At 35.5% G+C, this 17,430-nt stretch overlaps 2 protein-coding genes across 2 annotated transcripts; both read left to right on the top strand.

Moving 5' to 3' along the window:
- The first annotated feature begins 1,118 nt into the window (after positions 1-1,118).
- On the top strand, positions 1,119-3,668 carry LOC120778326. Its single transcript, XM_040110122.1, has 2 exons — positions 1,119-1,382; positions 3,663-3,668. The coding sequence occupies exons 1-2, from the start codon at positions 1,182-1,184 to the stop codon at positions 3,666-3,668; spliced, it is 207 nt and encodes a 68-aa protein (XP_039966056.1). The 5' UTR covers positions 1,119-1,181.
- Positions 3,669-5,845: 2,177 nt separating this feature from the next.
- Positions 5,846-17,116, top strand: LOC120778325 (segmentation protein cap'n'collar-like). Its single transcript, XM_040110121.1, has 3 exons — positions 5,846-5,862; positions 9,868-10,737; positions 15,621-17,116. Exon 3 carries the CDS (start codon positions 16,136-16,138, stop codon positions 17,114-17,116), a length of 981 nt encoding a protein of 326 aa, XP_039966055.1. The 5' UTR covers positions 5,846-5,862; positions 9,868-10,737; positions 15,621-16,135.
- The last annotated feature ends 314 nt before the right edge of the window (positions 17,117-17,430 follow it).

Here is a 17,430-nt window from a genome sequence, read left to right as displayed (position 1 = left end):
TTCGCTTGTTTATGTACCAATTGAGCCAGAAATTGGCACCATCGTTGAACAAAATTTGCCTCGAGAACGTCGCATCTTTGTGGAACTTTTCAAGAATTTCGACCTCTCAATTGGGGCTACTGTATTTTCTTCACTCTAATAATGAATGCTGAATACCAAACAGCCGTCTATGATGTTAGCTAAATACTCTTATATATGGATCACAAAGGCCATCTATCACCAATTTGCTGAGATGACCAATATCAATTACGGCTATTTCATCTGGTTCGCCGAAGGTATATTTGTTGTATGTTTATGTTTCAAACTCAGTCTTGCAAAAGCTGCACAATGGAGGAAAACGTGCTAGAATGTTTCTATCTCACCTTCCCCCATACAACTTTGACAATTTGCTGCCAACAAGATTTTATGCCTTATCACATGTGTGTCTTCCAGTAAGAACTTGCTAAGAGCAAGTAGCTCAATGAATACCTTGCAATCTACTCTAAATGAAAAAGGTTTCGCAGTCGCACAGGTTTTATTAGTAGACCAACGCTTGCTATAGGTCCCTGGCAAGAGAGATCTAGATCGTTCTCAAGACGTTGTAATTGGGTTAAGGGTGCTCTTCCTAGCGAACTCCTCGGCTAACAATTCTGTTATGACTAGAGCCACAAATTGACAGTGAAGACATTCACACCTTGACTAATTTTGAATTTTGGGCGAGCTCAACGCTAATATTGTAAAGTCCTTAATAAAACCTAAAATATTCGAACATTTTTGTGTTTAGCTCTGGAAAAACTAAATTCGTTTTAATGTTGTTATACAAGTATACGTATTTAAGTGGAAAAAATTAAATTATGATTATGTAATCTATGGAAACTTTATTATAGCCCTGTGTACTCTATGAGTGAGAACCCTACTAAGAAAAAGAAAATCCTAAATCTTTCTCAAAGAGCGTTTTAGATCTCATCATATGTACATACATGGCTACAATACTTTTTATATTAACACTCTCTTTTTTTCTTTAGGCAGTGCTATAATATAGATTGGATCTTTCAACTGCAGACGGTGGAAACAAGCCCTTGGATACTAACTCTTAAACGTACAACATAGTGTCACTATCAATTTGTTAAATACATTATATATATACAATAATAATTTAAGCATTTTTTTTGCAGCAAACATAAGGTGAATGCTTCAAGAAAATGATTGATCTAGATTATCTGCCGCGTTTGGAGTCTTTATCGCCGGTTAAAGACATAGAGGCGATATTGGAGAATAAAGAACCCGATAAGAGTATAACGGTTGTGAAGTCGTTAAACTCAGGCAACGAAAAGAGTTGGCAAAGTGCTGATAATCAGCACAACATTATGCCCGATCTTACCGGTTGTCGGTACATTAGCCAGGTAAGTACTTATTTTATTTTATAGATTGCTACTATGAATATGTACATATGTATGTGCTACAGACAACCTTTAAAGTTTTATAAACTGTTTTTCATTTATACGATAAGCCACGATAACTACTTTTAGTTACTAAAAATTATTATAATTTATGCGGACAAAGAGTCAAGTTGTTTACAAAAAAAGTTGTATGAAAATACCGATATGATAAGAAACGGTACATAATTAGTAGAATTTATTTCTGTTTTTCTTTCTCTTATCGTATCTAAATGGCAACAACGGATTAACGGATTTAAGTGAAAATGTGACTACTTATTATTAGGGTGTGTTAAGTTACTATATTTCCTAGCCTCATAGATAAACTTTTAAGTAAACGTAAAGAATAAATATATTTATATTTTTAATATCAGTTTTTTTTTATTTACTATAAATAGAGGCGATATAATATCGGGAATATAATTTTTACATTAATTAAACGGGTGGCTCGTGTTACTATCGGTGCAATAAATAACAGCACATTATTATAAACATTCTCCGTTCATTGTCTACATATATGTACATTGTGACAAAAAGTACCCGCAAGTTGTAAATAAATCGCAAAAGGCTTAATTATTAATAATTGAAAGTAAAAAATGTTTTTCAAGTCCTCGAAACACTTTTCATAAGCACCTTTTGGGATGGCCTTTAGTTCGTTAAGTGAATTTTGTTTTATATGTATCTTCGATCAACTGAATACGGGTTCCACGGTTCCAATTTCAGTTTGGGGAACAAGAAAAAATCCCACGGAGTCAAATCTGATGAATATGCTGGTTGATTTTTGGCTTTAAATACGGTCACAATCGTGGCTCGATGTGTAAAACACGTGAATTGTTCCTTCACAATTCCGGCCGATTTCGATGGATGTTCTTACGCAAACGCCTCAATACGGCCAAATAGAACTCCTTATTGACCGTCTGTCCCTTCGGAACAAAGTCATGATGCACCAAGCCACGATGATCGAAAAAATTAGCATCACCTTGATTTTTGAGCGGCTTTAGCGTATTTTTTTTTGGTTTCGGCTCGGTTTTTGCTTCCATTCCGATGATTGCTGACTTGTTTGCATGTTAAACTCATAAACCCATGTCTGATCGGCAGTTATAATGCTCTCCATGAATGTGGGAACGGAATTCGCACAATCAGGCATGTCCAAAGAGACCTGTTTACGGTACTCTTTTTGAAAAAAAAAAAATCAGCTTTATCGGGAGGAATTGAGCAAGAACGCGATTCATATGTAAAATATCCACAAAATCACTCCAACAGACTCGCGAGATATGACGAGCTCTCTCTAACACTTGCTTGACGTTTTTCAAGCATCATATCCTTCACTTTTGTAATATTTTAATCAGTTGAATAGGTCGAAGTCCGTTTAGAACGAGGCATGTCTTTAACAATCTTTCGACCGTCTTTGAAGCAACTCAGCAAAATACTTTTTTTTTTAAATATCATTTCTTCTTCTTTACTGGCGTAGACACTGCTTACGCGGTTATAGCTGAGTTAACAACAGCGCGCCAGTCGTTTCTTCTTTTCCCAATGTGGAGCCAATGGGAGATTCCAAGCGAAGCTTCCTTCTCCACCTGGTGTTTCAAACGGAGTGTAGGTCTTCCTATTCTTCTGCTTCCCCTGGCGGGTACTATGTCGAATACTCTCAAAGCTGGAGCGTTTTCGTCCATTCGGGCGACATACCTAACTAGCGTAGTCGGTGTCTTCTAATTCGCTGAACTATGTCAATGTCGTCGTATATATCATTCGGCTCACGTTCTATCGAATGCGATATTCGCCGTGGCCAATGCGCCAAGCACCATAAATCTTCCGCAGAACCTTTCTCTCGAAAACTCGTAACGTCGACTCGTCATATGTTGTCATGGTCCATACCTCTGCACCATATAGCAGGACGAAGGTGATGAGTAACTTGTTGAGCTTCGTCTTTGCTGCTCAATGCTGACATTGTTTTTGCTGTTAATACTGGTTTCAAGATAGGAACTCGACTTCAAACTTATGACTGTCAACAGTGACTTGGGAGCCAAGTCGCGAATGCGACGACTGTTTGTTTGAAGACAGGAGATATTTCGTCTTAACTTGAATCATTTACTCGGTTAACTTAATTACAATTTCCGTGTACTTTTTCACAGTGTATATATTATTTGAAATCGTCTATCATCAACTATCAATTGTATCGTTAATCAATATGATATAGCTTACCATCTCTTGTGTACAAATTTTGTTAAATTTGTTTGTTTTTCGCAGCTATAATTATTGATTAAAGAAAATTTTAAATATGACTTTCTTCTTACTACTAATTAGTAGATATTCTGATGGATCCTTTCCAACCATACGGCACTCTTGTCACAAAAAACGCTAATAAGTTGTTCGTGTTTATCGGTGATCTTAATAAAACTCTTTTGTAAGTAACCAAAAATTCATTTAGTCCAATTTTACATGTGCTTAGTACATACATACGATCGATTTAAGTTAGGAAATACTCAGTTTTCCATAATTTATATAGATTGTAAATTAAGAGGTTTTTTATAAGCTGTTATAGGTCAGTAAAACCCCCTCACAAGAGCTTAACAGGGTGTTGTTGTTGTTGTAACAACATACGAGCAACATTTTCGAATTAGTTCATATAATAAACTATGGAGAATCATTGGTCCACAAGTCGCTAGCCGACAACACATGGGGAAAAGACAAAGTTGCTGGTAACATAGAAGGCAATCGGCCGGCCGGTCCTTAATTACGCCGCACCAATATGGTCGCCTAAATGCAGTGAAACGCAGACGACGAAACTACAGACACGTCAGAACATTGCACTAGGGACTATTAAGGGATGCCTCTTGATGTCTCCTATTGAACATCTACACAGTGAGGCCCGCATGTTTTTAGTTAAGGAGCATTATGAACTCCTCTCCAAGCAGTTTCTGCTAGGGTGTTTTCCTCCTCTTAGGAGCATTGAGAGGTCCTTCCTGAACTACGTCGACGACATTAGACAATATGCCGACTAGACTTCGGACGCAACTAACTTCAGACACGCACTGACTGCCATTCACGGTGAAGCCATAAACACCTTCTAAGACTTCCTCTTAGTGAATAGCGTACTTGGAGTCAAACCACCACTCATTTCAGACGAAGAACTCGAGTTCCCCGCGAGAATCGAGACTTACCCTTGCGCAGCTCCGTTCTGAATACTATAGCATGCTAAACTCCTACTTATCCAGAATCGACCCCGACATATGAAACGTACATCCAGAATGCAACGAATCCCCGCATGACTTCAACCATAATTGCATACCCAGCTAACCCTACACATCCGACACCCCTCTTCCTATGGTCCTACCCCGTCGAAAAAATACGTTTACTGGTCTTACCGTTTGATAACCGCAATGACAACTTATCTGAACCTTACCATATTAACGGGGATTAGATAACCGTTAAATCAAAAACGTCAAAACTCATGCTCAGAAGAACACTAAGTTAGCAAAGCAACGCAACACATTGTTCTTCAGTTCTCAGTGTCCCTCTTACGGTAATACTCTCAAACCCCATTGATAACAACTTTGGTCACTCATTGAATCTAAGGCATAAATGTTCTAAGAACCCTTTCATATTTTCTAAAGAACTGAATTAATTAAATATCATGGATATTGTGTTACTTAAGTTAGCCCTGACTAACAAGTCCCATTTTTAATATAAAAAATTAGCAACTAACCTTGACTTTATGTACTATAATGGAAGTTATGAATAAGTTTTATGAAAATTTATGGCATAGCACTTAGTTAATCTGATAAAGTTGTTTTTTTACATTTACACTAAAACTTTGACTATTTTTTATGCATAGCCACTGTTTTTACCTGAACTTATCACAGAGTGAATTTTTATTCAGTACTAGGGTGGCACTATTATTCCATTAATAGCTGCTTTTAGCATGACAACTTTGAAAAACTATTAATGCTGTACTAAAATATGCAGAATATATTATATTTGGCAAATATCACTTGAGCGCGCAAATACCTATTTAAAATGGCGGAAAGGCCACTAACCTCTGGTATATTATATGCTTTTTTTCAAAGAGTACTAATTTCTCAAAATGTGCCTACTACGTTTTAACCAAATCTTAATACAACCCATGACTCACTCTCGCGCTCTCATTTCCAATAAAAAAGCTTTTCAATATGACAAAGCTTTTATCTAAGCACAGCATTTCAACATACTTAGCATGGTGAATATCTTCAACGAACGAAAACTGAAAGCAAACGCAACAAAACTCGTATGACAGCGAGTTGTAGTTGTTGTGTGTGTTCAGTTCATTTAAGAATTTTGTTAAATTAACACAAAAATTTCGTAGATCCACCGTAGACTAGTTTTGAGGTGAAGTGAAAACGATAAATACATTGAATTTAAGTGAAATTAACTAAAGATCTATTGATAAAACGAAGTAACAAAGCGTTCGGTAAAAGCCGGAGTTTTTATTCAACGTTTGATTTGTGCAATCGCAGCTTATTTCGGCATTTTAATTTAGTGAGTGTTTGAAGTTGAATTTTGCGTCGACGACGACGACGACGTGCAAACGAACGAAGGTATGAAACGGCAAATGGCAAGAAAACGTGCAAAGTGCACAGAAATCAAGTTTTGCGGTTAAACGTTGTACCTTCGCACGTCTGTCGAAAATTATGATGGCGTTTGGATTATCAGTTTTTTCTTTTTAATGTACAAAGTGTTTTTATACGCGAATGGCATGGCGTAAATAAAATGAAAGCCCGTGCTGCTTGCTGCGCTGCTACGTTGTCGTTCGCTGTTCTCTGCTTGTGAATCCAATTGGAGCGGCACTAGCTAAAGTTTTTTTTTTAATAATATTTGTATTGATTATTGTGTTACAAATAAGAGTATATATACATACTTGTGCGTGTCTGAAAATGTTGGCTGAAGAGTTAAAATTGTTAAAATATCAAAATAGCTAAAGAATTTGTCTCATAAATGGCAGTGATTAGAAAATGGAATTTGACAAGTGCAGTGTAGCAGCTGGTAATGTGCGCCAACGAAGTGCAGCGCTTGTTGCTGTGCTGTTGTTGTTGTTGTTGTTTTTAATGGTGTTTACTTGCAGCTGGTGTAGTAAAGTAATGTTATTTGTTGCTGTGTCATGCAGTTGGTCATATGTTGAGTGTTGTCGATAGCCAAACAACCCTAAAGTCCAGCTCCAATACGAAAGTTGGTTGAAAAGAAAACGTCATAGTTGTTCACATACGCATTTAGGATTTGTATTTCACAACAAAACACAGCAACTAAGAATTCATAGAAAATTCAATTGAAAATTATACAAACGTGCATTAATGCATATGTATGTATACATATATGTATGTACATGCATACATAAATATTTAATTATTTTGTTTACGTTGCGTGTTTATTTGCAAAATAGAAATATGAGCACATTTAATTAAAGTTATTGCATTTCTTCTATAATTTCTTAAAAATATCAATATGCAGTGATTCTTGCATTATTTCACATTCTATTTCTGCCGTTTGTTTATATCATTACTTTTAATATTATATTATTATATTAGAAAACATAAATAATTGTATCGTTTTGTTTGTTGTTTCTAAGTGCATTTTGTTTTTGTACTTCCGGCAAAGCGAAAAATACACGTATAATATTTACATATGTGCTTTGTTATGATCTCAGCCAATAAGAAATCCAACAAGAACAGTGTTGCTTAGTTTTCATTATGTGTGCACCATAAAAAGGGGATAATAATTTTAGTGAAATTAAATTTGTTAATTTTGTACAAAAATTTGAAAAAAAAAAATTTAATTGGATATTATGAAAAAATATTATCAGTAATAAGAATGTTAAAGTGTTTTTTTTTTAATAATTAAAATATGAATATGAATAAAATTTTTTTTTTGGGGAATTATTTGCAAACCATAAATTTTTTGAAAAATGGCTAAAGTTTTAAAATTTATTAAAGGCCTCCGATTCTGATCTGTTATTGAGTTGACTTAAAAGTGGATATTCCGTAAATTTTGATACTGATGTATGTTCTGAAAGCATTTTTAAACAACCTAAGGTTTGTAAATAATCCATTTTATACAAACTTGAACCTAATCTAGCCTGAACAATATTTTATTTGAGAATTTTATTTCATAAAACATGTAACTTTAAGAAATTGAATTTTTCTCTATGGATGATTGGCATCCAAAGTTGCTACGAAAAGAAGGCTTTATTATCAATGAACCGTCTTCATTTAAAATTGCCGAAAAGTTCGTCACTGTAAAATTTCAAAAAATATTTACAAAGCTATTTGAAATTGATTGTTGAAATCATCGTTTCAAAATTACAAGATAAATCGCTTTGGATTGCCTAAGAAATAAGTCTCTGGAATGACTGTAGAGAACTTGTAGGTATACTTGGAGGAAATATTTTTTTTTATCCGGTAAATACTTTTGGGAATATGAGCGTATTTGTAAGAATTTTGGGGAAATCGTTTCCCAAAACTTCAAAAGAGTTTTTCTCGAAACGCTGTTTCAGAGTTGGTGAGGAGACGGGCCCGTCTTCTTCAAATGGTTACGCGAACTTTTTAGATATACATACATATTTGTCAGGTAACGGTCGAAATAATACGATTTTTCCTAATAATTTATATTTTAAGCCGAATTGTTAAAACTCAAAATTCAATCATTACCTGTATTCATTTAAGGTAATTTTTTTTGGGATTTTAGAAAATTTTAAGCAGATAATTTTTCCTTATCGCCCGACATCTTTTTTCGGAGCTCCTCCTGGAGATCGTTTAGTAGATCACGAAAATCTAAAATTTTTCAAATGAATCAGCAGTTTTATAAATGCATTAAATTCTTCTAATTCTTTTTAATTCTTAAAATCAACATTATTTATTTTTATTTATTAAATAAAATGCACTTCAAAAAACAAAAAACAAAAATAATAATAAAGAAATCATAAAAACGCGTTGTTTCTGACTTTCGAATAAATATAACACCTTAACACACTATTCCAAATGTTTATCTAAAATTAACCAATGATCAAGATCAATATCGACTTTGAATAATTTAGCGCCATAACAACTGGTTTGTAGCTGATTTCACAGACAGCTTTGCCATTGCAACTCACGACGGACAACCTCAATGGCCAAATAAAGATTTAGCAAACAAAAAAAACCGATCAAACCAAGAAAGCAAAACACCGACACTCCTTTTCTAAACAAACCATTCCATATGATTGTATGTACATACATATGTATCTTTGTATTCGCGAATAGCCTACCCCAGCCCACTCGCATGCTAAGCAGCGTCTTTTGCAAACAACAAAGAAATTCACATTGCGCATCAACAACACAATAAAAACAGCAACAACAGCAGCGCATGTATTTGTTGTAAAACCAAAATGAATTGGGTTGTGGAGTGTGTGCACATAGAAATGTGTGTGTGGGCGGCTGTGCGTGCATATGAGCGGGTGGTGAATCATGCGCGAATATACGAAATGTAGCAGCGATGTCGGCTGTGATATCGTTCTGCTACGAATCGCAATTCGTCGAGTAGCCATACGATTGTAAAATATAGACAAAGCGCATTTAACGAAAAACAAAAAGAAATACAACAAAAGAATAGTGTTGAACGCATTTTGCCGCCTCTGAGCCAAATCGGTGCGCGTTTGTGAAATATTCAATTATTCTAATGAAGACAACAAAGCCGTTGAAGTGTTGAACTGCGGAAGAGGCAAAAAGTGAATAATAAAAAATAAATGTAATAATTTAATCTACTTAGTGCAGTTAAGCTATTTACGGTTTGACTTACTATTGGTCAAGTGAATGTGAGGAAATTACAAAAAGTAACAACAACAATTTACTTGTCAACAATTTGGCAGAATTAACAAAATAAACATAATGAATAAATAAATTACAATAATAATAAAAACAAAAGGTAAATGACGTATTTATCATATTAACAGCGGCCGTTAGCTGCGAATAGTGGGTGATGGTGTGAAGCAATAAACGAAAAAGGGGCTGGTTCGTACTAGCGCCCAATAGTGTGTTAGCAAAAAAAGTGAAAAGCAAGATTTCGAAAGTGAATGCTATTTTTGATACGTTTAATTTACGACTGCTGCAAAATTTTTTAATAAAAATGTGCGGATAAAAACAAAACATAAAATAAATAAAGTAAAATAAAATGAAATTATAAGTGTGCTAAAAACTTAAAAAAAAATAAAAGAAAATTTAAAAAATCTCAAAATTCGACACAATATTTAAGCTAAACTAAGTGCAAAGCACCAACAGCGCTTTTTTTTGCCTTCTTCGTAGACGTTATTTTGTGTATTTTAGGTTTAATTTTTTTGCTTGCATTTTTTCATTTTATTTTATTTCCCTTTTTCCGTTCTATTTGTTCTATAAAAAGACACTTTTCAATTGTTTGGCCGCAAATTTTTAGTATTCGTTATCTGCATTAGTGAAAGTACGTTCGCCAAGTTCAAGGACACGCACGTAGAGCGTGCGATAGCAGCAGATCAGCAACAGAATTTTTATACAAAAACAACGAATAAGTGAATATTGTGTTAGGAAATTAACGACGCAGTACACAACGAAAGTAATAACAAGAGTTTCAGCAACAGCAACAGCAACAACAACAATAATAAAAACTTAACAACAAAAACTCACAAAAACAAATAAATATCTCAACAACACCAACAACATTAAACGCGTGCATGTAATTCGAATTTTCACCGTACAGTGACCTGTAATTATAAAAAAAAAGTTCAACTCATATCAAACTTGCAACTACCCTCCAGACAGCAGAGCACCCCACTTGTGCGCCCCCTGAAAATATACAACAACAACAAGCAATAAGAAAATTTACACAAACAAACAAATTTTGTGTACGTGTGCGACTGCTTTTTCTGAATTTGCGCGAAGTAACTGTGCTTTCGCATATATAGAGACAACCCTGTCGGTATTATTGTGCGCGCGTCTGTGTGTGTGTGTTTGCATGACTCCCACGTGGGCGCAAGGACAAACATCACATAACACAGGATCATTCAACTTGTAACAGCACAATTGCGAAAATTTCAACAAGTATTCTTTTTTATTGCTTTGGAGAAAAGACAACAACATTCCACACCCGCGCCGCCAAACTGCTGTCATTGTCAACGCCGTTGCAATTGGCTAGCAGCCTTCTTCGACGTTTTTGTTTTATTCTGAAACCCCAGACTGAGGGTCAGCTGCTGTGTGGCAAGTAAATTGCGTAGCAATATTGCCTCTTCCTCTCCGGTTAGCTGGCGTGTGTACCAAATATAGTGCAGGCGCAAAAAAAGCCCGAAAAGGTGAGTGTACGACTGACTTGAATGGTCTGTGTGCGCAGAATGCATTTAACAACTTGTGTACATAGCAAAATATATTCGCTTACAGTATTTTTGGCATTCATTGTGTACGCATCAACCACCCACGTCGTACTGTTAACATAACATTACTTATTACACTGTGCAACAAAATAGATATTCTTTGCTGGAAATTTTGGTTCATAACTATTCTATATGATACGTTGATGTTCAGTGGTATTCTGCTAGGTTAGATTTCTAAATTCATTTTACTTGAGAAAAGTAAATAAAAAAAATAAATTCGGATTATTTTTTTTAAGGTTACCATAAAAAAGTTAAGGTTAAGGTTACTAGAGAAAAGTAAATAAAAAAATACTTCCGGATTATTTTTTTTAAGGTTACTATGAAAAAGTAAAATTTCCAAAAAAATTATTTTCTGATTGAAAATTTCATTTCATCAATAATATACGCAATTATTGGCTCTTTCTTGAGATATAATATTATGGAAACCGATTTTTATTTTAATAAATTTATTGTGTTTGAAAAATTATTTCTAAAAACGAATATAAGCAAATATCTCCTTCATTCGAGCTGAACTCAAAAAATTCTTGAGAATTTGTTCAGTGGTTCATGTAACCAATATCAACTAAAATTTCTGTCAAGAAAGAATGTTGCTAAAGTCGCTAAAGACTTGTTGCATAGTGCTATCGTTATGTGTACATATCCACGGCCATTCATTCATACATAATATAATCAAAGATAATTCTTTAATGCAGGACTTACAGTATGACACAAAAATACGTTTCTCCCTTCTAAGTGAATGCAAAATTTCCAATTGGCTTGACAATGAGATTCTTCTCTTTTGAGTCGTTGAAAAATGTAGGAAACTGTCTTACAAGTCTTAAGCAATGCTAGTTTTGGGTCACACTCGGAAACTAAATGTATAAAGGTAATGAAAATTTTAAAATTCAAATATTTTATTTGTTTTTAAAATCTAAATAGTTAAAAAAAATAAAACTAAATAAAAAAGAAAAAAAATTTTTTTTAACAAAAAAAATAAAAATAAATAAAAAAGAAAAAAATTTTAGGTACTTAAAAAAAAATTCACAAAAAACAATAATTTTTTATTAAAAAAAAATTCACAAAAATCACTTAAAAAAATTATCACAGCATTTTAAAAACTTTTCACAGTTGAGAAACTTATTTTTGTGACATACTGTACATCTCATCGGTATGTGTAATGCCAATGCCATAAAAAGCATCATCCGTTCAACCGTAACATTCAACTGCCACTGCGTAATTTCTTCTTCATCCTCATTCATCGTTTTGTTTTAAGCAGCTAAGAATATTTTTTACCTCACTTTAATGAAATAAATAATAAAAGTCATATGTACACATATACTATACATACATATGTAAAATCGATGGAAAAACCTAAAAATTTCTTATAATTGTATACATATGAGCCTGTGTATAGTTCCAGAATTCTACATTCTTATTTAATTAACACCTTCGTCGCTTATAAAAGTGTAAGAAAATGTGCATTAAAAAAATTTCAATCTAAAAATAATTTCCGAATTATTGGAAATTTAATTAAAAAGCAGATTAAAAATAATCTCGTTTACATGGAAATGTTTTTATGCGAAATGGCAGAAAGGCAGTAAAGATATTGCGTTTTCAAATAATGTACTTGTATATAGTATGTATGTATTTAAATGACCTTGAATTTGCGATTAGAAAACCATTCTTGCTGTGGCTGTTCAAAATTATATGCATGTCATAATGATCACCAAAAAAAAAAATTGTGGGAAGTGAGTTTAAGAAATTATTTTGCACCCATCATTTCCTACACCTAATTGATAACGTTAGCTGATATACAATAAATTTTTATAAAAGTATGCCATTATCTTGTCATCTTCAACGGCGTTAAATTAAATTTGTCTTGCACAGAATCTACCTTAAATACCTACCTTCCTTGACATAAATCTGGGATGATTTTCATACAGAAAAAAATTAATATCCATACAACATGGTATAAGACCCACATTGGATCGGAATTCGGAGAACATTTACCACTGATTTCAACTTACTAATGTCATATGCATTCACCATGCTAATTCTACATTGCTGGAGGTCTTCTTTTGTAGGCTCTCTAGGTAGGTTCCTCAAACGAAAATTTGTCTCTTGATAGGCAATGTAGACAATGATATACATACATATAGTTTCCCATAACCTTTAGATAATTTTCCTCTACTGAAAACAGTGTGGTAGAGTTTCAGAATCCCTAATTTTTTTTAAAACTTTCGAGCATTTTGCTCCTATTGATCTACCGAATAAAATGACGATTCCACAACGGTGATATCGTACTTTGTTAGAAATAATATCATTAGAATAATATAACAATCGATCTTTGTTATTATACCATTTGTGATGTTGATTTCGATTTTCGCTAATTTGACTAATTTATTTATTAGTAACTGTTATAAGGCAGAAACAGGTTCCGAATTTTGTCATAGCCATAAGAAAATAACTTTCTTATATTAAGCGGAAGCTAAGGACAAGTAAAGTTCATTAAAGGAAGCACAAGAATTATTCCCTCTTTTGTATTAGGTTCCATCTTCTAAGCGGAACTTTCAAAATCTTCACGTACGGATCAAAAATGGCTAATGGAGTGGTGCAGGGATCTATTGCACAGAGCTAGGTCTGAGGCGACCCTTAAAGTTGCCATCATATTGAAGTATCTTTCAGACGGAAGTTTTAGCGGTCAGAAAAGCTGGGGATATCGTTAATAACATAAGGTTCATATCATATATACGTCGGTAGCCAAGCGGCAATTATTGGTCTCACATCGAATCAGGGAACGACCATAGAAGAAAGTGGATGTTGTGGCTGCCGGGAAGCGGCTGCACATACTATATATGTATGTACTGTGTTCTGAGCCATTAGGCCAATCCGGGGCACAAATTAGCTGATGAGTTTGGCGACTGGAGCAGTGCAGGAGATACTCATGTAACTGAAAACGTCACAATGAAATTTCCGAAAGAACTGACAGATGAATCAGGGTAAGATGGAATATCTTATGATCACCAAGCTCATGTGCAAAGGAGGAAAAAAAACTTAATTTTTATTCACACGGTCTCGAAAAGACTGTAGGACGGTTGTTGGCATCTTTACAGGGCATTATTAAAGATGGCACATGCAGAAAGTGCTGGGAAGTAGGCATGAGAGAAATACTGCAATACCTCTGCTCCTGCCTTACCTGGAACTCATTTTAGTTATCTAGAAGCTTCGCAGTTCAAGAGACTAGATAAAGTATTAGGATTGGAGATGAAGTCTTTACTAAACTTCTCGTAAAGCGTTGACGTTATACAGGATGACGAAAATTTTAGACCGTTTTAAACTGAACCTCCATCTGGCATTTCAAAGGTTCTGCAGCTTTATGTATGGCTTGAACGTGCTCTCAATGAAACTACTTATGTCTGTTATGCTTTTTCTGGATAACCGTTCATGATTTGGTGTCTGATATATTCCAAGTGTTTTGTATCCGGTTTGGGACGGAGTTGGGCATTCACAGAAATAGCAGAAGAGAGTTTCCTTGTTATAAGGCAGGCGCATTTTTATCATATGTTCTCCAAAAAGCCAGTGCCCCGTTACAGTAGCTATAAGTCTGTATATGCTATTACTACATCTAAATAGTTGGTCCTTAGTTATCTTTCTGTCATTTAAGCCATATCTGCTTTCTCACCTTACTGCTTGTTATTGAGTTCCATCTGCTCTGAGCTATCTTTTGATCGTTCCTAGCGGGTTTGGTATTGACTCCACATTGTATTCGTCTAAAAAGGCTCCTAATCTTGCAAAATCGTCCGCGTTTTCGTTGCCGAAAATATTGCTGTGACCCGGAACCCAAATTACGGACAAGTGGAGTTGATTTGATAGTGAGCTTAAAGCCTTCCTGCAGCTGTGGACTACACTGAACAAGGCCAGTAATACCGCCTGTCTGTCGGTATACGTATATGTGGTTGGTTTTATATCCTCTCGTAGTTATACAATAGAACTTCACTGGCCTTCTCTATACCTAGTACTTCCGATTGAAAGATACTGACTGAGTTTTGGATTAATAGAGAGAGATGTTTTAAGTATTTAAAATTTATTTATTCAGATTCAAATAATATATGATCTAATTCAACTTCTGAAAGCTAAATCTAAAGTTTCGTTTTGTGATTGTTGTTTGGTTGTTCTAAGTCCAAATAACCCTTTAATAAGCATATTGGCGATATCTTTGATTCAATTCTTCTGTTATTGCCATTAATATTATGTTAATCCTAATTCTTATGTAGATTTTGAGTACTTCATAGTACCGGAGTTCACCTCAAGATCGTCTCTAGTTGAATTATTGTTCATATCAAAAAGAAAAAAGTTAACTCTCAAATAATCCTGTCTCCGGTCGCCTCTATTAGAACCATTATTTCTGTCGGATTTTTGATTTTATTGTGTGTTTACGGAAAATACTTGGCTCATAAGTAATTTAGATGCATGCTGACAGCTTCATATGAGATATTTTTCTGCTCCGCCGTTGTTGCGGAAGGTCTCGTCTATTCCATTCTTGGTCACAACACTTCCTTATACCATCATATACATAAGTACATATATCCATTAACGTAATCTCATTTAAATATCATTACTTACTGCTCGCCTTTTGCGCGAACGAAAACATCAAACATCCTTCACTTGTCATATTTGTAAATAAATTGCTCACATTCATAGCTTAATTATTTTTACATATTTAGTATATGTCCAATCACATTTATATATTGCCTCGTACACACATTTAAACACGCATACGAATATATATATTTATTTATATATTATTTTTCTCTGATCTCTTTCAGCGCTTTTAATTAATTGTGGGCTAATTGCGATTTAACGGTGCGAGGCATAAAGAGAACGTTTGTGTGCACCAAAAACAACAAATAAATATTTATAACAGCAACAACAGTAAATCCATAAAGCAATTTGTGGTGCAAAAACGACTGCAGTAAAAGCCAGAAACAAATAAACATTGCGACAACTTAAATCGGGACAGATTCGGAACCCCCCCGAAGAACAGAAAATTATTACATAACCACATATTTATAGTTTATATCAAATCCGACTAAATTAAAGCAGAAAAGTCAAAGCACCAACGCACAAATTAACCTCAAATTCAAGGCAACGCGCCGCGGCGACTGCGTCGACGTCGCCGTCGACACTGAAAGTTGATTGTCACAGTTAGACTGTGAAATTTCACACACTTTTCGGGGGTCGGAGGGTAGGGGTGACAAGTGGGTGCCAGAGTCCTGCGCACACACAACGTTAAATAACTACGCTAGTATTACCGTTAGCGCTAGCTGCACAACGGCTCAACATGATATCGAACAAGAAATCGTACGCCATGAAGATGCTGCAGTTAGCATTGGCCCTGAGCCTGCTGCACGTGGATCCGGATAATTTCCTGCAGCAACGCCTGCGCAATTGGGATTCACAGCTGGAGTTGCGTGATGGCGATGGCTGGGAATTGGAAATGTTGCGCGCCGTGCCGATGGTGGAGTATCCGTATGCGAATCGCAAAACTATGATGCCACTCATAGAAGATCTAATACGGTATGATCGCCAACATGACGCCACACCGCCGCAATATAACGTGACCGCTTACATGTTGAATGTGCAAAATGATGGTGGCACCAATCAGACCGCCACCCTACCGGAATTGCAGGCAACAACCAGTTCGACGACGAGCACCGCTAGTAGTGTGAATGTGGCCGGTGCTGCGGCCTTGGAACAGGCCGCTAATGCAGCAGCGGCTGCTGCGGCGGCCAGCACGAATGCCAGCAATATGGGTTTGCCCGCTTCGGAGTTGGATGTGTTTCTCAATTCGGAGAACTTTCAAGATCAGCGTTCGGTGTGGGAGCAAAACTTGGCCGATTTGCGTGACTTTGGCGATTTGGCCGTCAACAATCCCTACGCTGGATTGCCGCTCAAAGATGAGCCGCACAACAACACCTATATTGATGTTAATTTGGATATGTTTTTTCCGAGTTTTGCAAGCGCAGTGGCGGGCGGTGTTGCGGTTAAGGAGGAAACAGTTGGCGCAGGCGCATTAAATGATACTTTTCCCGAACCGGCCGATATTGCTAGCATTAAAACCGAACAACTCGACAAAGAGGAGGAGGAATTTGTGGTAGAAAATGAAGTGGCCACCGCCTCAAGTACCAGCGACGAAGCAGCGCCGAAGATTAAGAAAGAAACGGAAAGTGGCGAGGATAATGGGCAAGCGCCAGCGAGTGAAGAATTCGATTTGAGCCCATTTATCAGCCAATTGGATTTATTTAAAGAGGTAAAAAAATAATTTTGAATATATTTACAGTAGTCATTGCCAAAATGTTGCGAGTTTGCTGTTGACCCCAGTGTGGCTTTGGGTTATACGTACTTATTTGATATGTTTATTGTATGTAGCTATGTTGGTTGCCAAACTTCTAGCCAAATATACTGTTTTCACTGCGTTAGTGTATCCAAATTTTTTACTTGGTCTCCTTTTGGATTTTCAAAGAATTTTTTACAAAAAGCAAAATTTTATTGCAGTTCTTACATTCCGATACATTAGTGTGGGTCGATTTATAGGGTGCTAAAACAAAAAAAAAAAACGAAAAATAGCGTATGCGG

Source organism: Bactrocera tryoni, chromosome 5 (genome assembly GCF_016617805.1).
Source record: "Bactrocera tryoni isolate S06 chromosome 5, CSIRO_BtryS06_freeze2, whole genome shotgun sequence".
NCBI classification, from domain to species: domain Eukaryota; kingdom Metazoa; phylum Arthropoda; class Insecta; order Diptera; family Tephritidae; genus Bactrocera; species Bactrocera tryoni.
The sequence above is the reverse complement of the archived record's forward strand: the minus strand, read 5'-3'. Positions and strand labels throughout refer to the sequence as shown.